We start from the raw sequence: 26576 nt of genomic DNA, 5'->3' as shown, positions 1-26576 counted from the left end.
TAAAAGCAGTGCTAAGGGGAAGGTTCATAGCAATACAGGTTTACCTCAAGAAACAAGAAAAAAGTCAAATAAATAACCTAACTCTACACCTAAAGCAACTAGAGAAGGAAGAAATGAAGAACCCCAGGGTTAGTAGAAGGAAAGAAATCTTAAAAATTAGGGCAGAAATAAATGCAAAAGAAACAAAAGAGACCATAGCAAAAATCAACAAAGCTATAAGCTAGTGTTTTGAGAAGATAAACAAAATTGACAAACCATTAGCCAGACTCATTAAGAAACAAAGGGAGAAGAACCAAATCAACAAAATTAGAAACGAAAATGAAGAGATCACAGCAGACAACACTGAAATATGAAGGATCATAAGAGACTACTACCAGTGGCTCTATGCAAATAAAATGGACAATTTGGAAGAAATGGACAAATTCTTAGAGAAGTACAACCTTCGAAACCTGAACCAGAAAGAAATAGATCTTAACAGATCCATCATAAGCATGGAAATCAAAACTGTAATCAGAAATCTTCCAGCAAACAAAAGCCCAGGACCAGATGGCCTCACAGCTGAATTCTACCAAAAATTTAGAGAAGCGCTAACACCTATCTTACTCAAACTCTTCCAGAAAATTGCAGAAGAAGGTAAACTTCCAAACTCATTCTATGAGGCCACCATCACCCTAATTCCAAAACCAGACAAAGATGCCACAAAAAAAGAAAACCACAGGCCAATATCACTGATGAACATAGATGCAAAAATCCTTAACAAAATTCTAGAAACCAGAATCCAACAACATATTAAAAGATCATACATCATGACCAAGTGGGCTTTATCCTAGGAATATAAGGATTCTTTAACATCCACAAATCAATCAATGTAATACACCACATTAACAAATTTAAAGATAAAAACCATATGGTTATTTCAATAGATGCAGAAAAAGCCCTTGACAAAATTCAACACTCATTTATGATTAAAACTCTCCAGAAAGTAGGAATAGAAGGAACATAACTCAACATAATAAAAGCTATATATGACAAACCCACATCAAACATTATCCTCAATGGTGAAAAATTGAAAGCATTTCCCCTAAAGTCAGGAACAAGACAAGGGTGCCCACTCTCATCACTACTATTCAACATAGTGTTGGAAGCGTTGGCCACAGCAATCAGAGGAGAAAAAGAAATAAAAGGAATCCAGATAGGAAAAGAAGACGTGAAACTCTCGCTGTTTGCAGATGACATGATCCTCTACACAGAAAACCCTAAAAACTCTACCAGAAAATTACTAGAGCTAATCAATGAATATAGTAATATTGCAGGATATAAAATCAACACACAGAAATCCCTTGCATTCCTATACACTAACAATGAGAAAACAGAAAGAGAAATTAAGGAAACAATACCATTCACCATTGCAACAAAAAGAATAAAATACTTAGGAGTATATCTACCTAAAGAAACAAAAGACCTATACATAGAAAACTATAAAACACTGATGAAAGAAATCGAAGAGGACACAAACAGATGGAGAAATACACTGTGTTCATGGATTGGAAGAATCAATATTGTGAAAATGGCTATACTACCCAAAGCAATCTATAGGTTCAATGCAATCCCTATCAAGCTACCAACGGTATTCTTCACAGAACTAGAACAAATAATTTCACAATTTGTATGGAAATACAAAAAACCTTGAATAGCCAAAGTAATCTTGAGAAAGAAGAATGAACCTGGAGGAATCAACCTGCCTGACTTCAGACTCTACTACAAAGCCACAGTCATCAAGACAGTATGGTACTGGCACAAAGACAGAAATATAGATCAATGGAACAGAATAGAAAGCCCAGAGATAAATCCACGAACCTATGGACACCTTATCTTTGACAAAGGAGGCAAGGATATACAATGGAAAAAAGACAACCTCTTTAACAAGTGGTGCTGGGAAAACTGGTCAACCACTTGTAAAAGAATGAAACTAGAACACTTTCTAACACCATACACAAAAATAAACTCAAAATGGATTAAAGATCTAAATGCAAGACCAGAAACTATAAACCTCCTAGAGGAGAACATAGGCAAAACACTCTCTGACATAAATCACAGCAAGATCTTCTATGACACACCTCCCAGAATATTGGAAATAAAAGCAAAAATAAACAAATGGGACCTAATGAAACTTAAAAGCTTTTGCACAATGAAGGAAACTATAAGCAAGGTGAAAAGACAGTCTTCAGAATGGGAGAAAACAATAGCAAATGAAGAAACAGACGAAGGATTAATCTCAAAAATATACAAGCAACTCCTGCAGCTCAATCCCAGAAAAATAAATGACCCAATCAAAAAAATGGGCCAAATATCTAAACAGACATTTCTCCAAAGAAGACATACAGATGGCTAACAAACACATGAAAAGATGCTCAACATCACTCATTATCAGAGAAATGCAAATCAAAACCACAATGAGGTACCATTACATGCCAGTCAGAATGGCTGCTATCCAAAAGTCTACAAGCAATAAATGCTGGAGAGGGTGTGGAGAAAAGGGAACCCTCTTACACTGTTGGTGGGAATGCAAACTAGTACAACCACTATGGAGAACAGTGTGGAGATTTCTTAAAAAACTGGAAATAGAACTGCCATATGACCCAGCAATCTCACTTCTGGGCATACACACTGAGGAAACCAGAACTGAAAGAGAGACATGTACCCCAATGTTCACCGCAGCACTGTTTATAATAGCCAGGACATGGAAGCAACCTAGGTGCCCATCAGCAGACAAATGGATAAGGAAGCTGTGGTACATATACACAATGGAATATTACTCAGCCATTAAAAAGAATACATCTGAATCAGTTCTAATGAGATGGATAAAACTGGAGCCCATTATACAGAGTGAAGTAACCCAGAAAGATAAAGACCAACAGAGTATACTAATGCATATATATGGAATTTAGAAAGATGGTAACGATAACCCTATATGCAAAACAGAAAAAGAGACACAGATGTATAGAACAGACTTTTGGACTCTATGGCAGAAGGCGAGGGTGGGATGATCTGAGAGAACAGCATTGAAACATGTATATTATCAAGTGTGAAACAGATCACCAGTCCAGGATGGATGCATGAGACAAGTGCTAGGGACTGGTGCACTCGGATGACCCAGAGGGATGGGATGGGGGTTCAAGATGGGGAACACATGTAAATCCATGGCTGATTCATGTCAGTGTATGGCAAAACCCACTACAATACTGTAAAGTAATTAGCCTCCAACTAATAAAAATAAATGGAAAAAAAAAAAAAAAAGGAATGGATTGGTTGGATCTCCTTGCAGTCCAAGGGACTCTCAAGAGTCTTCTCCAACACCACAGTTCAAAAGCATCAATTCTTCGGCGCTCAGCTTTCTTCATAGTCCAACTCTCACATCCATACATGACCACTGGAAAAATCATAGCCTTGATTAGATGGACCTTTATTGGCAAAGTAATGTCTCTGCTTTTTAATATGCTATCTAGGCTGGTCATAACTTTCCTTCCAAGGAGTAAGCATCTTTTAATTTCACAGCTGCAATCACTGTCTCCAGTGATTTTGGAACCCCCCAAAATAAAGTCTGACACTGTTTCTACTGTATCCCCGTCTATTTCCCATGAAGTGATGGGACCAGATGCCATGATCTTCGTTTTCTGAATGTTGAGCTTTAAGCCAGCTTTTTCACTCTCCTCTTGTCATTTTAATTAAGAGGCTTTTTAGTTCTTCTTCACTTTCTGCCATAAGGGTGGTGTCATCTGCATATCTAAGGTTATTGATATTTCTCCCAGCAATCTTGATTCCAGCTTGTGCTTCTTCCAGCCCAGCGCTTCTCATGATGTACTCTGCATATAAGTTAAATAAGCAGGGTGATAATATACAGCCTTGACGTACTCCTTTTCCTATTAGCAAGCATCACTATGAACAAAGCTAGTGGAGGTGATGGAATTCCAGTTGAGCTATTTCAAATTCTAAAAGATGATGCTGTGAAAGTGCTGCACTCAATATGCCAGCAAATTAGGAAAACTCAGAAGTGGCCACAGGACTGGAAAAGGTCAGTTTTCATTCCAATTCCAAAGAAAGGCAATGCTAAAGAATGTTCAAATTACCTTACAACTGCCCTCACCTCACACGCTATTAAAGTAATGCTCAAAATTCTCCAAGCCAGGCTTCAACAGTACGTGAACTGTGAATTTCCAGATGTTCAAGCTGGTTTTAGAAAAGGCAGAGGAACCAGAGGTCAAATTGCCAACATTTGTTGGATCATTAAAAAAGCTAGAGAGTTCCAGAAAAACATCTATTTCTGCTTTATTGACTATGCCAAAGCCTTTGACTATGTGGATCACAATAAACTGTGGAAGATTCTTCAAGAGATGGGAATACCAGACCACTTGACCTGCCACCTGACCAGACCACCTGATCTGTATTCAGGTCAATAAGAAAGTTAGAACTAGACATGGAACAACAGACTGGTTCCAAATCGGGAAAGGAGCATGTCAAGGCTGTATATTGTCACCCTGCTTACTTAACTTATATGCAGAGTACATCATATGAAATGCTGAGCTGGATGAAGCACAAGCTGAAATCAAGATTGCTGGGAGAAATATCAATAACCTCAGAAATGCAGATGACACCACCCTAATGGCAGAAAGCGAAGAAGAACTAAAGAGACTCTTGATGAAAGTGAAAGAGGAGAGTGAGGAAGTTGACTTAAAACTAAACATTCAAAAACGAAGATCATGGCATCTGGTCCAATCACTTCATGGAAAATAGATGGGGAAACAGTGTCAAACTTTATTTTCTTGGGCTCCAAAATCACTGCAGATGGTGACTGCAGCCATGAAATTAAATACGCTTGCTGCTTGGAAAAAAAGTTATGACCAATCTAGACAGCATATTAAAAAGCAGAGACATCAGTTTGCCAACAAAGGTCCATCTAGTCAAGGCTATGGTTTTTCCAGTGGTCATGTATGGATGTGAGAGTTGGACTATAAAGAAAGCTGAGCACTGAGGAATTGATGCTTTTGAACTGTGGAGTTGGAAAAGACTCTTGAGAGTCCCTTGGACAGCAAGGAGATCCAACCGTCCATCCTAAAAGAAATCAACCGTGATATTCATTGGAAGGACTGATGCTGCAGCTGAAACTCCAATGCTTTGACTATCTGATGCGAAGAACCAACTCACTGGAAAAGATCCTGATGCTGGGAAAGATTTAAGGCGGGAGGAGAAGGGGATGACAAAAGATGAGATGGTTGGATGGCATCACCGACACGATGGACATGAGTTTGAATAGGCTCCGGGAGTTGGTGATGGACAGGGAAGCCCGGTGTGCTGCAGTCCATGAGGTTGCAAAGAGTTGGACACGACTGAGTGACTGAACTGAATAACGCTTGGGACCCACAGCTGCCATGCTGGACAACTTCAGGGGCAGCATTTACACTGTGTGCAATGATGTTCTCTAGGAGGCGCCACTCATGTAGAATACAACGGAAATGGTGCACCAAGCTTTTGGGCAATAGGACCTTGCTGGGACCAAATCCTACAAGAGCCAGACGTGTATCCCAAATAAAGCCTCAATCCTTACTGTAGTTTTCTCACCAATTTCTTCTAAAAACAAACCGGTGGACAAATAAAACATTTTAAATCCCCAGTTAAAATGTCAGGAAGGACATTAAGTGATACAATGTTTTCAGATAAACACTATTTAAAATCCTAATGCTGCAGTGGATGATGTGTTCCTAAGGAAAGCAGGTTTGTAGTTAAAATGTATGCCTGATCATTTATTTCCCTCCTGTTCCATTTAATTTGGGTCTAATAGTTCCTAGTATCTGTGATATCCAAAGAGTCTCAGGAAAAATATAAAAGAAAAAGGTACTTTACTTTTAAATAAATTCCAAAGTCATGTCTCTGCTTCAGGTTCTCAAGATAGAAGACAGCGGCTGAGTAGTTCAGGCAGTAGGTCTGGTGGCTCTGACACAGGCTACCTCGGAAATACTGCAAGAGAAGGGCACAGGAGAGTGAACGGATGAAAAGCACAGAGAGACCTTCTCTTTACTTTTATCAGTAACCAAAGCAGGGAAAGTTGGGGACACACTATTATCAACCATGTATGCATGGAGAGAAACAGGTGATCGTCAAAATAAACACTATTAAAAAATGGTAGCCCCATAATAAACCATTAACTCCTCAACTGGAAAGCTTGATGCTGGAGCTGAGGCTACAGTACTCTGGCTACCTGATGCAGAGCCAACTCACTGGAAAAGACCTTGATGCTGGGAAAGATTGAAGGCAGGAGGAAAAGGGGTGACAGAGGATGAGATGGTTGGATGGCATCACAGATTCAATGGTCATGATTTGAGCAAACTCAGAAGATAATGAAGGACAGGGAAGCTTGGCATGCGGCAGTTCATAGGGTCGCAAAGAGTTGGACACAACTTAGTGACTGAACAACAGTCAACTCCTCAGTAAACTGCCTTTTTTTTGCCTGTATTTGAAAAAAAAATACTATTTGGGACATCTTGATTTAATTCACCCTTTACTTGCACTTATGCTTTGTTGAGGCCTACACAGGCTGCATGATACCCGGCAACAGACATTGCCTCAGCCTGTGTTCATAGTATGTGATTAAAGTAACAACATCTAACTTTTCATCAAATCTTCTGCAAAAATATCCATAAACTGAATGCTCCTGCCAGCTTCTAAAAAACAGTCAAATCTGGGGCACCTCATTAAATGTACTGTTTCATAGCGAGCATTTTATGTCCTTGTTTTACCTAATCTGACACTTGCTTTTCCCTTTCTTCACTATTCTTATATAAATGTCTTCTTGCTATAATGACTACACATTCTTAAGCCACATCAAATTTATATTAGAATAAGGCAGGTGGCCAGTGTGTAAGTATACACATTCACATTACCTAAATTACCACTGAGGGTAGGCCTGACCATGGGACTTTCTGAGGCTGATGAATGTGAACAGATATGCCAGCAACTTGAAAAGTCAGTGAGCATTCTGCCTCAGTCTTTTATGCCTTTGCCCTGGAGACGTGGTGACATTCCAGGTGGTGGCTGCTCCTTCAGCAGGGGTCCCAGAGTGAGGACAACGACAAAGCAGGAACACAGCGTGAGTGAGATGTGAACCAAGCCACTGAGATTTGGGGTTTCTTTCCATGGCACAACTGCATTTAACCTGACACAGACCTTTTTGAATTTAGGAAAAACTTTTGCAGCCCACCTTTGCACATGTGCAACATATCAGGAAGCATTCATATATGGTTATCACTATAGACTTTCAGTGAAGAGTCCATGCTTACTAGTCTATAAGGACATGTATCCTATGGTCTGAACAGCTGTGTCCCCCTCAAATTCAAACGCTGAATCCTAATCCCCAAGGTGATGGTATTGGAGGAGGCAGACCCTTCTGGAGACGATGAGGTCCCAAAGGTGGAGCCTCCATGAATGAAATAAATGCCCTTACAAAAGAGACTCCGGACGGAGTTCTCTGGCCCTCTCCGCTATGTGAAGAATACAATGAGAAGTCTGTGACCAGAAGAGGGCCCTCACAATACCGGCTGCCACCCTGGTAGTGGATGTCCAACCTCTAGAACAGTGAGACATCAATTTCTGCTGTTTACAAGCTACCCAGTTTGTGGCACTTTGTTACACAGAGCCTGAGTAGACTATGATAGACTACTTAGGTGTTTTGATGAAAAGTTGGTATTTCTTCAGACTATTCACTAAAAACTGAATTAAAAATTATTTTTAGGGGGCCAGGTCTTGTTGCTAATGTCCCAAGCAAGATGTCAGCCTTCAGATGAATACTCCCAGATATGTCTGCCACAGCGTCTATGTCCCAAGAGAGAGCCGCAGCTACCCCTCACCCTTGGAGATCCTTCCTCCAAGACCACCAGAGGAATGATATACTTGGATCTATAATGGGTGTTGATGCTCTTTTGTGCTTCTTCTCATCACAATTAGAGGAGGATGGACAGGTTAGTCCAAGGAGATGGACCAGGTCAGTCCAAGGGGCCAAGTGGAGAGAGGCTACCAGTTGTCCTAGCCCTTGATGGAGTACAGAAATTATCAAGAAAACCAAGGGGACGTCAGACCCTGAAACAACACACATCCAAACAATCATGCTCATTATCTAACTTACTAAGGGCTCCGCCCTTTGTTTAACAAAAATAAAAAATGTGTAGCATGCAATGGTCCAAAAAAATAATTTCTGACTCTAAAGGAATTGGGAGATCCTGAGATTTAAGCTAATTTCCAATACTTGACATTCTTTCTCCTGTTTTTCAAAGCTTTTCTTATTCTAATCTGCTTTCAGAGTTCACTGAAGGATCTCCCCACTTTATGCCTAGTTTTCTGCTTGTTTTGCCTTCTTAAACATTCCTTGTTCATATCTTACCTCAAGCATCACTGCCTCAGGAAGAATTTCCTAGCTGTAACTACCTCACCATCAGCCCCAAACTAGAAGTTTCCTTTCATAATATCTATGTATCTTTTTTCCCCAGCACTGATCTCAATTTTACTATATAATCATTGGTGTCACTAGTTGATTAATTTCTTTCCCACTAGAATGAAAACTCCCCCAAAGTAAGGGGCGTGTCTAATTCTGCACATTATCACATACAGGTTATCAGCCCCACACGTAAGTACTTCATAATGCACACTACTTTTTGCTTTTCAATTTTGATACTTGCCCTTTGCAAGAACATTAAACATAAACCTGAGTATAATTTTTACAAGTCAATACATCTTAATTTTAAAAAATGGATTATAACAACTTAAATCTTGCTAAATGACGATAGGTAGAAACAGGATTCAAAAGCTCAAAGTAGGGGAGAAAGTTCAAATTATCTACTCAAGGAAAAAAATAGCATTTATCAAACCAGGGGTACAAGTCTTCCACCTTTCTCCCCCTTTAATACACAGAAGTCTTATTAAGGGTGCTGATGGATTTGAAGGTTTATTTCTTTCAGAAAGCCTGGCACTTTTGTTAGAACAACTACTGAACCATGTAATTAGCCTGCACAAACTATTGCTGTGAATATTGCTTTAAATTGAAGTCATTTGAAAAACAGACTTGGAAACGGCTTTTCCATGCATGCAAATTTTGTATTAATAAAACTCACACAGGAGAGATAACAATGGAAAAACAGAATCCGCAACTTATTTTTGAAAATGTTGATTGGTGGAGAAAGGGATGGTTTCCTTGTGGGAGGGTGCTGGCAGAACTTTCCCTGAAATAACAATGACAACGGTAGAGGAAATATAAACAATCATCCTGAGAGGTGGGTGAATTTATCACACAGAAGCTGAGATACCCCAAAGAGGATTTTACCTTTGTGAGCACGGAAATAAAATCCAACGATGGTGAAGTCTCACAAGTGTCAATGTAGTCCTTCAAGATACGGAAAAGACTGTTCACAAAACCAAAGCTTGTCTAGGGCCAGGGAGAAAGGAAAACAGAGTAGGCACACTTGCAGGGGTAAGAAATAAATATCCGGGGAACTTCAAATTTTGTTCCCGCAGATGCTTCCTACTTCCAATTTATCTCCCTGGTAAAACTTAAAGATTTATTTTCCTCTACTCTCTAATATATTTTCTTATAAATGAATTCCTGTACTATCTCTCTTTGCTTCCTTTTTAGAGGAAAGATAGCTTTTATTTATAATATACATGATAAAGAACATTCATTTGAGACTAGTCATTTATGATGATGGAGCACTTAGGAATATGTTTTTCTCTTTCTTTGTATTCAACATTATTTATTGAGGAAACTCATGTACTGAACATTACTTATTGAGTCCTTCTATGCACAAGGCACTGTCTGAGGTCTTCTGGATAAAACAGTAAACAAGATGGGTTTCTGAGGATACACTAGAAGGTATGAACTTCTAGAAGGTGTTCCAGAACTTGTATTCTAGAAAAAACATGGAACATTTCCTGAATTTGTGTGTCATTCTTGCCCAGAATCCATGCTAATCTTTGTCTCATTCCAATTTTAGTACAAGTGCTGCTGAAGTGAGCATTCTGATTATTTTTTTAAATAACCACAGAAGAATTTTAGAAAATGTTATTGAAGGCTAACTGATGGCTGCAATCTATTGGAAAGATTTCCTTCTTATTAACCTGAACTCCTGACCGTAAGATTACATGGAGAAGAAATATGGAAGAAACCATATTCCATACGTTAACATGGAATACAAACCACAAAAAGAGACAAGCATAAATTTTCATGGTCCCCTGGTGATTTTTAAAACATGGCTACTGGAATCTTCCTACTTTGGCTCACCTGACTTAGCTCCTCCAGGTTTGCAAAAAGTCTCCATAAATCCACATCCAGGAGATATTCATGAGTCTGTAGATATTTTAATGTATTCATGAAGATCTTAAAAGAAATAAACACACATTACTTTTTGCTTTTCAATTTTGATATTTGATATTTGTTCTTTTCAAGAACATTAAACATAAACCTCCTGAGTATAATTTTACAAAACAACTTAGAGAGAAGTATTTTCAATGGTTAGGAATTGTGCTAAACACAAATGATGACATTTAAGTTCCACAGAACATATGGGAAATGTGCTCTTCCGTATGAAGTAGTCATTGTCGTGTGAGCCCTAACAACATTCCTGTAGAATATAATTTGTTCAAGCAAGCTTTCTCTCCTCCCAGTGCCAAAGAAATTTCCAAGGTTCTCTTCTTGCCAGCAGCACTTACTTGAGACCAAAACAACATTCATTCTCAGTTTTTATTTATTCTTTCTCTGTAAAAGACTTGAATGTCCTTTACTTTCAGGAAATTGAAAAGAGAACTAATGAGTGAATATCCAGTAACTGGTAAGATGTTTAGATTTGTATAAAGCCATTAAATATTAATGAAAACATTAAGAGAGGCTTTATGTTACTGTTACTTGATCGATGTTTTCCTACAGCAAGTCAAGAAAAAACTACAAATCCTTACAGATAACCTGTCCCTCACTCAATAAACTAAAGAGAGATCAATTTATTGAAATAGGAATACCCTGTATCAGTATGATGAAGCATTCAGAGGGACCAAATAAGTCAAGAATTACAGGTATTAAAAGATTGGGCTTTAGATCACCAACGTTTTCCAATTTCTATTTCCATATTACTTAATCAAGGCAGTAAACGGTTCTTGAACTTGCATCAGAATCACTTAGAGGCCTTGTTAAACCAGAGATTAGTAGGCCCTACCCCAGGCCTTTCTGATTCAGAAGGTCTCTGATGAGATATGAGAATATGGATTTCCAACAAGTTCCCAAGTGGTTCTGATGCTGCCGGTTCAGGGACCACACTTTGACCCTGATTCAGAGCTTCTTGCAATCTAGGGAGCACCATTTGTCTGGAAATCTGCCAGTATCTAAGCATTTAAAACATACAGCAGTAAGAAACAGAAATCACGACTTCAGATAAACTGGAGATATTTGGAAGAAATCATCTTTGTGCTATGAGAGTCTCTGTTTTAACTGTTTACAATAGCCAGGACATGGAAGCAACCTAGATGCCCATCAGCAGACGAATGGATATGAAAGCTGTGGTACATATACACCATGGAATATTACTCAGCCATTAAAAATAATGCATTTGAATCAGTTCTAATGAGGTGGATGAAACTGGAGCGAAGTAAGTCAGAAAGAAAAACACCAATACAGTATATTAATGCATATATATGGAATTTAGAAAGGTGGTATATGCGAGACAGCAACAGAGACACCGATATAAAGAACAGACTTTTGGACTCTGTGGGAGAAGGCGAGGGTGGGATGATTTGAGAGAATAGCATTGAAACATGTATATTATCATAGTGAAATAGATCGCCAGTCCAGGTTCGATGCATGAGACAGGGTGCTCAGGGCTGGTGCACTGGGACGACCCTGAGGGGTGGGATGGGGAGGGAGGGTCAAGATGGGGAACACATGTACACCCATGGCTGATTCATGTGAATGTATGGTAAAAACCACCACAATATTGTAATTAGCCTCCAATTAAAATAAATTTAAAAAAATTCTTTGCTTTATAGAATTTTTTGCCATTTAAGAAAAATATTGAGTCTTTCAGTGAGTTTGAATTACAAAATTCCAATTTACAAGCAACTTTGCGAAATTTATATTGATTGCGTAAAGGGAGGTACTTATATACTCTAAATACCAGGGAGAGGGGTTGAAAATAAACACTATTTGAGATTCTTTTAAACAGAAAATGCTAATTTAAAAAGCTTATGTAGTTGACAGTGGGACAGGAAGCTTCACCTTGTTTATTAGGGCAAAGGAAGGCCGTGGAGCTCATACGGTGAGTGCTCTGCAGTGAACATCGATCAGTCCCCACCCAGCTTCAGTGCTCCCCTTTCCCGAACATCACCCCAGCTGTCACCTCAGTATCCACCCTTCCTCATTCCTTGAATGTGATCGCCTTAAGACAATGAGCACCCTCCTTCCTTAACAGGGTAGCTGGTTCAACAGTGTGCATGTGACTTAAACCACTCCAAACTGAATGAAAATCAAGACTCTGGCTATGAATGTTAAGAAAATATTTCTCTCTCTTTCTCTCCCTCCCTCCCCTTTCTATTTCTTACTCTTTCCATAGACTCAAGGAAAATAGCCACTCTGTGACTATAACAGAAGCTGGCCAAAGGATGAAACTCAGATCAGGGAAGGCAGGGATGAGAGACGAAAAGAAATTTTGTCCTTGATTTTGAGCCCCTTGATCAAACCAACCTTGTATTCTCTCTCACCTCTGGGCTTTATGGTTACATGGGTCAATAATATACTGTCTTATTTAACTAGTTTTCTGTATCCTAACTGAAGCAATCTCCAAGTTTTAACTTTCTAAGTGTCTTTGCTGTTTACATTTTGCTGGTAAAGTACTTAGCAATGACTGACACAATAAATATTACTTACAGTAAATAACTAACATTTGTATAGCACTTCCAAGATTTCAAAGGAAACTAATCTGGTCATCACAATGATCGTATCTTATGGCATTGTCATCCCTCTTACAGCTTAGAACAGGAATAACAAAAGACATGCTGTGGGATAAATCAGGTCTGCTACCCATTTTTGTAAACAAGGTGTTATTTTAACACAGCCACACACATTTCTTTACAAATTATCTATAGCTTCTTTTACACTGCAACAGAACTGAGTAGTTGCAATAAAGACCACATGGCTGGCAAAGCCCAAAATATTTACTATCTGGACCTTGACAGAAAGAATCTTCTGTTTTATGAAATGGAAGACTAGACTTTCTTAAGTTTACAAGGCAAATCAGAGGCAGACCTAGGACTTGAGCTCATGTCTCCTAAGACAGTGCCTTTTCCTGGGTATGAGAGATGCCAGGATTTGAAAGTGCTTATGAGCAGAGGCAACCTTGGGAGCAATGTGGTCCATCCTCCCCTGTGGTCTTAGAAGGAATTTTCTCCCTTCCTATCCCTTGCCCTGTGGTTCTTCTACAAGGAGTTCTCTGCTCAGAGCCTCCCCAGATCAGGACCACTGCACGGCACAACTTCAGGGGCACCATTTTCCTGACAGACATCATGAACACACTGTATAGGCCAAATCCCTTGTGTTACACATGGATGGTTGTCTTGGAAATCTGTGACTGTGGCTCCATGGCTGACAAAACGCCTGGGGCTGACCAGAAAGGAGTAAAAGAGCCCAAAGAGCAAGCTGATCAGAGATGGAATGGCTGTCTTGAGGGTGGACGTGAGCTTCCTGACTTGGACAGCGTGTAAACACAGGGGGCAAATCAGGCAGAAGAGATTCAGACATCACATGGAGCGCTGCACTAGTTTACGGAGAAGGTCTCACCCAATCCTCAGAGTCTATGTTTAAGAAAAGAATGGAGAGAAACCAAGTTGCAAATAACCAAAGATAAATAAAATTTCCTTAAGATTCCCTGAAAGAGGGGAGGCTCCCACCTTTCTTCAGCATGGGGAAAAAAAAAAAAGTCCCCAAAGAACCAACGTTTTCCATCTAACAAAAATTAAATCCAGCATTACCATCTTAAGAACTAATAAATGGTCCAAAAAATAAGTGCATTCACTCGTGAAGAGTTCCCACACAGCCTCTTGCTGCTTTCTCAAGTCTAATTGATTAGTAGGAAGTTTCTGATGCATTTCCATGACTTCATTCCAGGTCTTATCCTGTATGTGGGAGAAAAAGAGAGAACAAATGTTTCCACCTTGATGGGCTGGCCTGTTGTCCTTTCTTGGACTTATAGTGCAGCACAAACAAGCAATCCCTCAAATCATGATTTCCCATTGCAAGCCCCAGGCACCCCTCTGGATGCAAGTGAAAAACTGAAAGTGTTAGTTGCTCAGTCCTGTTTGACCTTTTGGGACCCCATGGACTGCAGTCTGCCAGGTTCCTATGACCATGGAATTCTCTAACTGGAGTGGGGAGGCATTCCCTTCTTCAGGGGATCTTTTCAACTCAGGGGTTGATCTTCCTGACCCAGGGATGGAACCTGGGTCTCCTGCATTACAGGCAGATTCTTTACTGTCTGAGTCACCAGGAAGCCCACCCCTCTGGGTAGAGGCACCCAAACCACAGTTCTTTCTGCATGACTTTGGGATATCAATTCCTCCCATGCATGGGATGGACACGTTATTTACAGTTTAAAAAGAATCCCAAACCCAGAACTGGGAAATCTGATCCAGGTTCCACTAGTAACACTTGCTGAAATTAACTACTAAAGAATCATGAAATGAGAGTTTAAAGAGACCATCAGAAATTGTTTTATAAAAACCAGCTTATTTTTCAAATGAGGAAATGAAGGCCTACTGAGGAGAAGAGTTGTAACAACTATTAACATTTGTACAGGACTTCCTGGTCTACAAAGTACTCTCATGGCCATCACTTTATTTAAGATAAAATGACATTCCCAAGGTTTCAATGTGCTTTAGAGAGAGCAGACCTCCTTCTACCCTGGTCTGGGCTTCTCTCCTGCACTTTGCTATTATTATGAAAAACACAATAATCTGACATCTTATAATACTGACGAAAATAAAAAAAGAAGCCACACAGAAAACAAATCAGGAGATACCTTCAGGGAGTGGAACTCATAGTCCCTGAAGTCTGTAATCTTCAAAGAGGACAGGCAGTCTTCCAGATCGGATATAAGCTTGTGCTTGTCTTTGCCCTGCTAAGAGATTGTAAGAACAGGATTTTCAAACTTGAATTCTTTTAATGATATACCTCTGGTAGCCTCAGCATCTTTGTTTCACGGTCCCACATGCAGGAGATCAGGCTGCACATTTTGTCTATGAATCACTAACAGGTGAAAAGCCATTTCTGAGCCAGAGTCTGACCCACAGGAGTTCAGAACGTCAGATGTGGAGGAGAAAGGCTGGTACACATGGCTGATACAAACCTCTCATTTTACTAATTAAAAAAAAAAAAGCCGGAGCCATAAAAACAGATTGATTTCTGTCTAGTGCACACCCTGCAAAAGTTAGGCCTTCACAGTCTAACTTTTCTGATGGACTTTACCATCAGAAGGGACCTTGGAGATCTTAGTTCAACCCCTCATTTAGCAGATGACTGAATAAAGTCCAGAGTATTAAAGGAACTTCCCAATACAGTAATTCTCAGCTGGAGAATACCAGGATATGCTAGAAATTCTAGTTTCCTTATAGTGGAACACCTACTTATTTTTGTTATAATTTTTATTTTTAAATAATATTAGCCAAAAGAATCAGGTTCAAAGGTGATATATGGTTTCTGTAGAGAACTTGAGAAACAAAACTACAAAGAAAATCAGTTACCTGTAGTCTCCACTGGCTTCCCCCACCCCCAGGTAACTACTGAAAACATTTTTCTTATTGTATTTATAATTAATTTTTAATGGTATCACATTCATATATCCTTTTGAAACTTACTCTATTGTGACTTTTTAATTAAATTTAATTTAATAGTGACTCATTCACTATTCTCTTGCAACATCATGAATTACTCATTTTAAGAGTTCATTTTAGCAACTAAACCAGGAAGAAGCTATCAAATAACAATGTGAGGCTTTCTAAAGTCAACCTGGCTGACTTTCAGATGAATGTTTATCACAAATGACATTTTAACTTGCTGTATTGCTTCAGGGTTCATGATGCCAGCTTGGATCTAAGTGGTTTGGTAGACATCATTCAACTTTAGGTAAAGGAGCCAGAGAAGGAAGGTTTATCTGCTATTGAGGGGATGTAGCTCCCTGTGTGTCGGAAAGGCAACCCTGGAACAATTTCAGAAAGTGCTAAAGGGCCATGGCTGAATTCTCTGTTAGGGTTATGGCACCAAAAGAAGAAACTTATTAGAGACGTATTAACTTCACAGTAGCAGAGATATCTTGGAGCCAGTTGGGGACCTCCTACAGCAATTGGGACATGTACCTTTCGTTGATGTCTGAAACCACAGTGACTGCATGTTGTGGAAATTAAAAATCAGCAGTCAGTTGGAAAATACGGAAGCTGAGGCAACGGAAGACGGACTGGACATGGGGAAAGTGGGCGCCAGCCCTCTACCTTGAAGAACACTCACTGTGGCTAAGGATCTGACCAACCTCCTGACCAAAGTGTTTGGTGGATATGATAGTGAGAAGGGAAGGGACAGTCCTCTCAAAGGAAATGTTAATTTAGAGTTACAGACCCATTGCTGGAAGCTGTGCTCCTTCCACTATGGTGGTACTAGCTTCCGGTGGAGAGGCAATGAGAAGATGTTAAGGGTATTTGAGAGAATATAGAAGATAAAGAAAATAAGTCAAGGTTAATTCTCAGGGTTCGAATTTAATAACTAAGAGGTGGGGGGACTTTCAAGATGGTGGAGGAATAAGATGGGGAGATCAACCTCCTCCCCCACAAATACATCAAAAATACATCTGCAAGTGGATCAACTCATACAGAATACATTCTGAATGCTAGCAGAAGATCCTTGACTTCCAAAAATGAATGCCAATCTTCTCAGAATGAGGTAGGGCAAAAGATAAAGGTTAAAAAAAAAAAAAAAAAGATTTTGAGATGGGGACCAGCACTCTGGGGAGGGAACTGTGAAGGAGGAAAAGTTCCAGGACATTCAGAAATCTCCTCACAGGTAAGGACAAGGGGGAGTTTTGGAACCTCAGAGGGGAACAAAGCAACAGGTGCTCAGAAGGCAAACGGAGAGAATTCACCACAGAGTTCACTGCCAAACAGCACTTCCCAGCTGAGAACTGCTTGCACTCATGCCCACTGTGGCGAGTGGGGGCTGGGTGCTCAGACTTCAGGAGCAGGACCCCAGGAAGAGCACCAGCATTGACTGCTCTGAAGATATTCTGAGAAGGCTAGTATGATACAGCTGAGGGAGTCCAGGGAAAAGACTGGGCCTCTCAGAGAGGCAAGAGATCATTGCAGCATAGAGCTTCTAACTCCCTGTGAGGCAGATCACAGGAACTCACCTTCAAAAATGCCATAGGTGGGATGAGCAACAGCTGTGAATTGCCCAACCCCAGAGGGAGATATATACAGAACTGTACAAAAAAGGTCTTAATGACCCAGATAACCATAATGGTGTGATCACTCTCCTACAGCCAGATATCTTAGAGTGTGAAGTCAAATGGGCCTTAGGAAGAATTACCATGAACAAAGACAGTGGAAGTGATGGAATTTCAACTGGGCTATTTCAAATCCTAAAAGAAGATGCTGTTAAAGTGCTGTGCTCAATATGCCACAAATTTTGGAAACTTGGCAATGGCCAAAGGACTGGGAAAGATCACTCTTCATTCCAATCTCAAAGAAGGGCAATGCCAAAGAATGTTCAAACTGCCATACAATTGCATTCATTTCACTTGCAAGATAATGTTCAAAATCCTTCAGGCTAGACTTCAACAATATGTGAACCAAGACCTTCCAGAAGTACAACCTGGATTTAGAAAAGGCAGAGGAATCAGAGATCAATTTACCAACATTTGTTGGATCATAGAAAAAGCAAAGGAGTTCCAAAAAAACATCTACTTCTGCTTCATTGACTATGCTACAGCCTTTGGTTGTGTAGATTACAACAAACCATGGAAAAGTCTTAGAGATGGAGATACCAGACCATCTAATCTGCCTCCTGAGAAACTTGCATGCAGGACAGGAAGCAACAGTTAGAACTAGACATGGCTATTTAGCTTATAAAGAGAGTACATCATGCAAAATGCCAGGCTGGATGAAGCTCAAGCTGGAATAAAGACTGCTGGGAGAAATATCAACAACCTCAGATATGCAGATGATACCACTCTAATGGCAGAAACTGAAGAGGAACTCCAGAACCTCTCAATGAGGATGAAAGAGGAGAGTGAAAAACTGGCTTGAAATTCAACATTCAAAAAACTAACATAAGGGCATCCAGTCCCATCACTTCATGGCAAATAGATGAGGAAACAATGGAAACAGTGACAGACAGGGCTTGGACTTCAATATTACTGCAGATGGTGACTGCAACCGTGAAATTAAAACACACTTGCTCCTTGGAAGAAAAGTTATGACAAATCTAGACAGCATATTCAAAAGCAGACATCACTTGGCTGACACAAGTCCACATGGTCAAAGCTATGGTTTTTCTAGTACTCATATATGGATGTGAGAGTTGGACCATAAAGAAGGCTGAGCACCCAAGAATTGATGCTTTTGAACTGTGGTGTTGGAGAAGACACTTGAGAGTCCTTTGGACAGTAAGGAGATTCAGCCAGCCAATCCTACTGAAAATCAACCCTGAATACTCATTGGAAGGACTGATGCTGAAGCTTCAATACTTTGTCTACCTGATGTGAAAAGCCATCTCACTGGAAAAGACCCTGATGCTGGGAAAGACTGAGGACAGAGGAGAAGGGGGTGACAGAGGATGAGATGGTTAGATGGCACTACTGACTCAATGAACATTGAGTTTGAGCTAACTTTGGGAGACAGTGAAGGACAGGAAAGCCTTGTGTGCTGCAGTTAATGGGGTGGCAAAGAGTCGGACACAACTCAGTGACTGAACAAGAAACAACTGCAGTTTATGATTCCAGAGTGGGGAATGCAAGCCAACTGCCCACTGCCAAAGCCATGGAGAAGGCCTGAGGTGGGGACAAAATACTGCTACTGCAGTCCCAACTCTAGAAGGAGCAGCTGTCATCAGGCTGTGAGCAGGCACAGGTTACAACCCATACCTCCCTGGGAGCCCATGCAATTAGCTCTACTGAGAGACCCAAGACTTGGGCCAATCCCCTGGGAGAGTGCACGACCCACATCAGACTGTGGAAACTTCCCATAGGCCTTGGCTGCAGCAGGCACTCCCCATCTGAGGCTTCCAAAGCCCTTCTTCTTCCCAGCCTGACTGAGCAAGTGAGTCTTAATGAGCTGCTACTTCTGCCCCCTCTGGTCTGGGTGGGGAAGACACTTGAGGGTGGCCTACAAACAGAGGTGGGCCCCAAACCAAAGTGGAGCACCAGCGGCTGTGTGAATAAAGAGGAGGATGGGAATTCACTCCTGTATCCATAAGTGCAGCAGATTAAATCTCTGCAATTAGCCTGAGACTCTAGACTTTGGGGGAAACTGTGGATTTGGGGAGCAAGCGAGAGCAAGGCCAGATCTGAGTCTGAGCTGACCCCACAGCATCCACGGCAGGTTTAGAGACTTTCCCAGAAATACTGGAGGACTTTCTGAGCAGGCAGACTGGTGCACACTGTATGGAGAGGACAATGGAGGACTCAGGAGGACATTCTTTTTATACCACTCTCTCCTTTTGGATTGTAATGTTCTTTATTATTCATTTTTACTTTTTAACTTACTTTTTCCTTTTTAAAAAACACCTTATTTTTAAATAAACTTACTTTACTTTTTTTCCTATTTTTACAATACTCTTTAGTTATACTGCATTTCCCCCCACATTTTTGATTTTGTCTTTTTGCTAGTCTAGTTTTTAGTATTCATTTCCATTTATGAATTTCTTTATTGGCTTGACTGCTCTCTTTGTTTTTGATTCCTGTTTTTATTCTTATTTCTCTATTCTCTTTACAAGTCTGTGAGTTTCTTTGGGTATTCTTGGTTGGTGAGTGTTGCTTTCACCAACTGTCTTGGAGTTTTGTCTTCTGTGTGGCCTGTGAAGTCTTGGTGCTACAGTAAGAGGTCATGCTTGAATCTCCAAGTTGGAAGACCCAATTCCAGGACTTTGGACCACTAGAGAATCCCCAGCTCCATGAGACATTGTTTGGCAAGAGTTCTCCCAAAGGCCTTTATCTCAACACTAACACCAAGCCCCATCCAAAAGCCAGTAAGCTTCAGTGCCAGACGCCTCATGCCAACCCTTCAGCAAAATAGGAACATAACCCTGCCCATTAGCAGACAGGCTGCCGAAAGCCACACCAAGCCCAGAGACACCCCAAACACACTGCTGGACAAAACACGGCCCTTCAGAGAGACAAGGTTCAGTTCTATCCACCAGATGACAGGTACACGTCCCCTCAATCAGGAGGCCTTCACAAGGCACTGCTCCAATACCACCCACGGGGGGCAGGTTCCACAGGCAGGACCTATGCCCTTCCAGCCTGCAGAAAGGAGGCTCCAAACACAGCAAACTACACGAAATAAGAAGATAGAGAAACATGCAGCAGATGAAGGAACATGGTAAAAACCCATAAGACCAAACAAATGAAGAGGAAATAGGCAGTCTACCTGAAAAGGAATTCAGAGTAATGATAGTAAAGAGGACCCAAAATCTTGAAAATAAAATGGAGGCACAGATAAACAGAATGAAGGCATGGATCAAGAAGATATAAGAAATGTTTAACAAGGACCTTCAATGAGAAGAACAATAAGAAAGTCTTCTTAAGGGAACAATGAAAAGAAAGAGGCGAAAACAGCAGAATGGGAAAGACTGGAGATCTCAAGAAATCAGAGATACCAAGGGAACATTTCATGCAAAGATGGGCTTAATACAGGACAGCAATGGGATGGAACTAACAGAAGCAGAAGATATTAAGAAGGGCCAAGAATACACAGAAGAACCATACAAAAAAGGTCTTAATGACCCCAATAACCACAATGGTGTTAGAGCCAGACATTACTTACATGACTCATTTAGAGCCAGACATTCTAGAGTGTGAAGTGAAGCAGGCTTTAGGAAGCATTGCTAGAAACAAAGCTAGTGGAGGTAATTGAATTCCAGCTGAGTTATTTCAAATGCTAAAAGATGATGCCATTCAAGTGCTACCCTCAATATGCCAGCAAATTTGGAAAACTCAGCAGTGGCCATAGGTCTGGAAAAGGTCAGTGTTCATTCCAATTTCAAAGAAGACAATGTCAAAGCATGTTCAAACTACTGCACAATTGTGCTTATTCCACATGCTAGTAAGGTACTGCTCAAAATCCTTCAAGCTAGGCTTCAACAGTATGTGAACTGAGAACTTCCAGATACACAAGCTGGATTTAGAAAAGGCATAAGAATCAGATATCAAATTGCCAACATCCACTGGATCACAGAAAAAGCAAGGGACTTTCAGAAAAACATCTACTTCTGCTTTATTAACTACGCCACAGCCTTTGACTATGTGGATCACAACAAACTATGGAAAATTCTGAAAGAGATGGGATACCAGACCACCTGACCTGCCTCCTGAGAAATCTGTATGCAGGTCAAGAAGCAACAGTTAGAACTGGACATGGAACAGCAGCCTGGTTCCAAATTGGGAAAGGAGTATGTCAAGGCTGCATATTGCCACCCTGTTTATTTAACTTCTATGCAGAGTACATCATGCAAAATGCCAGGCTGGATGAAGCTCAAGTTGGAAGCAAGATTGCTGGGAGAAATATCAACAACCTCAGATATGCAGATGACACTACCCTAATAAGCAGAAAGAGAAGAGGAACTCAAGAACCCCTTGATGAAAGTGAAAGAGGAGAGTGAAAAAGCTTGGCTTAAAACTCAACATTCAAAACACTAAGATCATGGCATCCTGTCCCATCACTTCATGGCAAATAGATGGGGAAACAATGAAAGCAGTGACAGACTTTATTTTCTTGGGCTCCAAAATCACTGCAGATGGTGACTGCAACCATGAAATTAAAAGACGTTTGCTCCTTGGAAGGAAAGCTATGACAAACCTAGACAGCATATTAAAAAGCAGAGACATTACTTTTACAACAAAGATTGGTATGGTCAAAGCTATGGTTTTTCAAACAGCCATGGATGTGAGAGTTGGACCATAAAGCAGGCTGAGTGATGAAGAATTGATGCTTTTGAATTGTGGTGTTGGAGAAGACTCTTGAGAGTCCCTTGGATAGAAAGGAGATCAAACAAGTCCATGATAAAGGAAATCAGTCCTAAATATTCATTGGAAGGACTGATCCTGAAGCTGAAGTTCCAATACTTTGCCACCTGATGGGAAGAAGTGACTAATCAGAAAAGACCCTGATGCTGGGAAAGATTGAAGGCAGGAGGAGAAGGGGACAACAGAGGATGAGATGGTTGGATGGCATCATTGACTCAATGGACATGAGTTTAAGCAAGCTCTGGGAGAAGGTGAAAGACAGGGAAGCCTGGCCTGCTGCAGTCCACGGGGTCACAAAGAGTCAGACAAGACTGATCAAATGAACAACAACAGAAGAAGGGGAAAACAAAGGGTCTGAGAAAATATTTGAGGAGACTATAGTTGGAAACTTCCCTAACATGGGAAAGGAAGTAGCCACCCAAGTCCAGGTAGTCCCATACAGAATGAACTCAAATAGGAATATGCCAAGACATATTAATCACAGCAATGATAGTTAAACACAAAGAAAAAACATCAAAAGCAGTAAGGTAAAAGCAAAAAATAACATATAAGGGGATCCGCACAAGGCTAACAGCTGATCTTGCAACAGAAATTCTGCAGGTCATAAGAGAATGGCAGGATATACTGAAAAAGATGAGAGGAAAAAAATGTACAACCAAGATTACTGTATCCAGCAAGGATCTCATTCAGTTTTGAAAGAAAAATCAAAAGCTTTACAGAAGCAAGAGAGAATTCAACACCACCAAATTAGCTTTAGAGCAAATCTTAAAGGAGCTTCTGTAGACAGGAAACACAAGAGAAACAAAAAGCCTATAAAAAAAAAAACCCAAAACAGAAAAGTAAAAGGTAATAGGATCACACATATTAATAATTACCTTAAACGAAAATGGACTAAATGCTTCAACCAAAAGATAAAGACTGGTTGAAAGGATACAAAAACTAGACCCCAATATATTCTCTTTACAAGGGACCCAATTTAGACCTAGGGACACATAGAAATTGAAGATGAGGGACTGGAAAAAGGTATTCCATGCAAAGAAAAATTGAAAGAAAAAGGGAGTAGCAATACTCATCAGATAAAATAGACTTCAAAATAAAGACCATTATAAGAGATAGGAAGGATACTACATAATGATCAAGGGATCAGTTGAATAAGATATAAAAATTATAATTACCCAACATAGAGCACCTCAATACATAAGGCAAATGCTAACAATTATTAAAGGGGAAATAGACAGTAACCAAAATAATAGTGGGGGACTTTAACACCCACTCACACCAATGAACAAATCATCCAGAGAGAAAGTTAATAAGGAAATATAAGCTTTACATGATATATTGGACCAGTTGGACCTAATTGGTATCTACAGGGCATTTCAATCCAAAACAGTAGATTTCACTTTTTTCCCAAGTACACACGGAACAGTCTCCAGGATAGATCATATCTTGTGTCATAAATAAAGCCTTGGTAAATTAAAAAAAACTGGAATCATTTCAAGCATCTTTTCTGACCACAGTGCTGTAAGGCTGTGTTTATCAACTACAGGGGAAAAAAACAAACAAACTAAAAAACACAAACATACAGAGGCTAAACATACGCTTTTGAATAACCCAAGAGGTCACTGAAGATCAAAGAGGAACGACAAAGTGAAAACATGACAACTCAAGACCTATGGGATGCAGCAAAAGCAATGCTAAGTGGGAAGTTTGCAGCAATACAAGCCTACCTCAAGAAACAAGAGAAACATCAAATAAACAATGTAATCTTACACCTAATCCAACACAAAAAGAACAACCCGCCCCCAAAGTTAGTAGAAGAAAGATTTTTAGAAACACATGACAGTGAAAACATGATAACCCCAAACCTATGGGATGCAGGAAAAGCAGTGCTAAGAGTGGAGTTTACAGCAATACAAGTCTACCTCAAGAAACAAGAGAAACACCAAAAACAAACAAACAATTCTAACCTCACATCTAAAGCAACTAGAAAGAGAACAAAGCTCCCAAAGTTAGTAGAAGGAAAGAAATCATAAAGATCAGAGCAGAAATAAGTGAAAAAGAAATGAAAGAGACAAAAGCAAAGATCAATAAAACTAAAGCTGGTTCTTTGAGAAGACAAAATAATCGACAAACTATTAGCCAGACTCATCAAGAAAAAAAGAAGACTCAAATCAATAAAACTGGAAATAAAAAAGGAGAAGTTACAACAGACAATACAAAGATACAAAGGATCATAAGAGCAACTATATGCAATAAAATGGACAACCTGGTAGAAATGGACAAATTCTTAGAAAAGTATAATCTAACAAAACTAGGCCAGGAAGAAATAAAAAATATGAACAGATGAATCACAAGCATGGAAATAGAAATGGTAATTAAAAATTTTCCAACAAACAAAAGCCCAGGGCCAGATGGCTTCACAGGTGAATTCTGCCAAAAGTTAGAGAAGAGATAACACCTATCTTGCTCAAACTCTTCCAGAAAATTGCAGAGGAAGGAAGATTCCCAAACTCATTCTATGAGGCCACCTTTACCCTCATACCAAAACCAGACAACAATAACACAAAAAAAGAAAATTATATGCCAATATCACTGGTGAACGAGATGCAAAAATCCTCAACAAAATTCTAACAAACAGAATCCAACAACACATTAAAAGGATTACGCATCATGATCAAGTGGGCTTTACCCCAGAGATACAAGGATTCTTCAACATATGCAAATCAATCAATGTGATACACCATATTAACAAACTGAAAGGTAAAAACCATATGATCATCTCAATAGATGCAGAGAAAGCTTTTGATAAAATTCAACACTTATCGTTCAAAATTCAAAATTTTTATTATCTATGATAAAAACTCTCCAGAAAGTAGGCACAGAAGGAACATACCTCAACATAATAAAGGCCATATATGGGGAATACTTGTAAATCCATGGCTGATTCATGTCAATGTATGACAAAAACCACTATAATATTGTAAAGTAATTAGCTTCCAACTAATAAAAATAAATGAAAACAAACAAACAAAAACAACAACAAAAAAATAAAGGCCATATACAACAAACCCACAGAAAACATTATTCTCTGTGGTGAAAAACCGAAAGCATTAACTCTAAGAACAGGAACAAGACAAGGGTGCCCACACTAACCATTACTATTCAACATAGTTTTGGAAGTCCTCTCCTAGCCACAGCAATGAAAGAAAAGGAATGCAGACTGGAAAATAAAAAGTAAAACTCTCACTGTTTTCAAATAACATGATATTATACATAGAAAGTCCTAAAGATGCCATGAGAAACTTATTAGAGCTAATCAATGAATATAGTAAAGCTGCAGGATATAAAATTAACACACAGAAATCCTCTGCATTCCTATACACTAATGACGAAAATCAGAAAAAGAAATTAAGGAAACAAGCCCATTTGACATTGTAACAAAAAGAGTAAAATATCTAGGAAAAAACCTATTTAAAGAGACAAAGACCTCTATTTCAGAGAACTATAATACACTGATGAAAGAAATTAAACATGACATAGATGGAAAGATACACCATGCTCTTGGATTGGAAGAATCAATATCGTAAAGACGACTATACTATCCAAAGCAATGTACAGGTTCAATGCAATCATTTTCAAACTACCAATGGTATTTTTCACAGAACTAGAACAATAAATTGCAGTCTGTAAGGAAACATGAAAGACTCTGAAAAGCTAAAGCAACCTTGAGAAAGAAAAAACAGAACAAGAGGAATCAATCTTCCTGGCTTCAGACTATACTATGAAGCTACAGTCATCAAGACAGTATGGTACTGGCACAAAAACAGAAATAAGATAGACAGCCCAGAGATAAACCCATGTACCTATGGGCACCTTATCTTTGACTAAAGAGGCAGGAATATATAATGGGGCAAAGGCAGCCTCTTTAATAAGTGGTGCTGGGAAGACTGGACATATGTAAAAGAATGAAAACAGAACACTTCCTAACACCTTACACAAAAATAAACTGAAAACGGATTAAGGACTTAAATGTAAGGCTAGAAACTATAAAGCTCTCAGAGGAAAACATAGGCAGTACACGTATATCACAGCAAGATTCTCGTTGACCTACCTCCTAGAGTAATGGAAATAAAAACAAAAACAAACAAATGGAACCTAATGAAACTTAAAAGCTTTTGCACAGCAAGGGAAACAATAGACAAGATTAAGAGACAACCCTGAAGATGAGAGAAGGAAATGGCAACCCACTCCAGTATTCTCATCTGGGAATCCCACAGA

General features: G+C 39.7%; 1 protein-coding gene and 1 non-coding gene across 2 annotated transcripts in view; both read right to left on the bottom strand.

Annotated features, from left to right (window-relative positions):
- The window catches only part of PLEKHG7 (pleckstrin homology and RhoGEF domain containing G7), a 93391-nt gene that overhangs the window by 37113 nt on the left and 29702 nt on the right, over positions 1 to 26576 (bottom strand). Inside the window, exons 7-11 of the mRNA XM_065934201.1 lie at positions 15093 to 15191; positions 14047 to 14190; positions 10319 to 10414; positions 9365 to 9466; positions 5899 to 6012 (exon numbers count right to left, since the gene is read on the bottom strand). Coding sequence (XP_065790273.1) covers positions 5899 to 6012; positions 9365 to 9466; positions 10319 to 10414; positions 14047 to 14190; positions 15093 to 15191 — 555 coding nt within the window. The remainder of the gene's footprint in view (positions 1 to 5898; positions 6013 to 9364; positions 9467 to 10318; positions 10415 to 14046; positions 14191 to 15092; positions 15192 to 26576) is intronic.
- Positions 9952 to 10055, bottom strand: LOC136168061 (U6 spliceosomal RNA). Its single transcript, XR_010663221.1, has one exon. It is a non-coding gene; the product is annotated as a U6 spliceosomal RNA (small nuclear RNA).

The sequence above is a fragment of the Muntiacus reevesi genome, chromosome 4 (assembly GCF_963930625.1).
Source record: "Muntiacus reevesi chromosome 4, mMunRee1.1, whole genome shotgun sequence".
Taxonomy (NCBI): Eukaryota; Metazoa; Chordata; class Mammalia; order Artiodactyla; family Cervidae; genus Muntiacus; species Muntiacus reevesi.
This window is presented reverse-complemented; position numbering and strand designations above follow the sequence as displayed.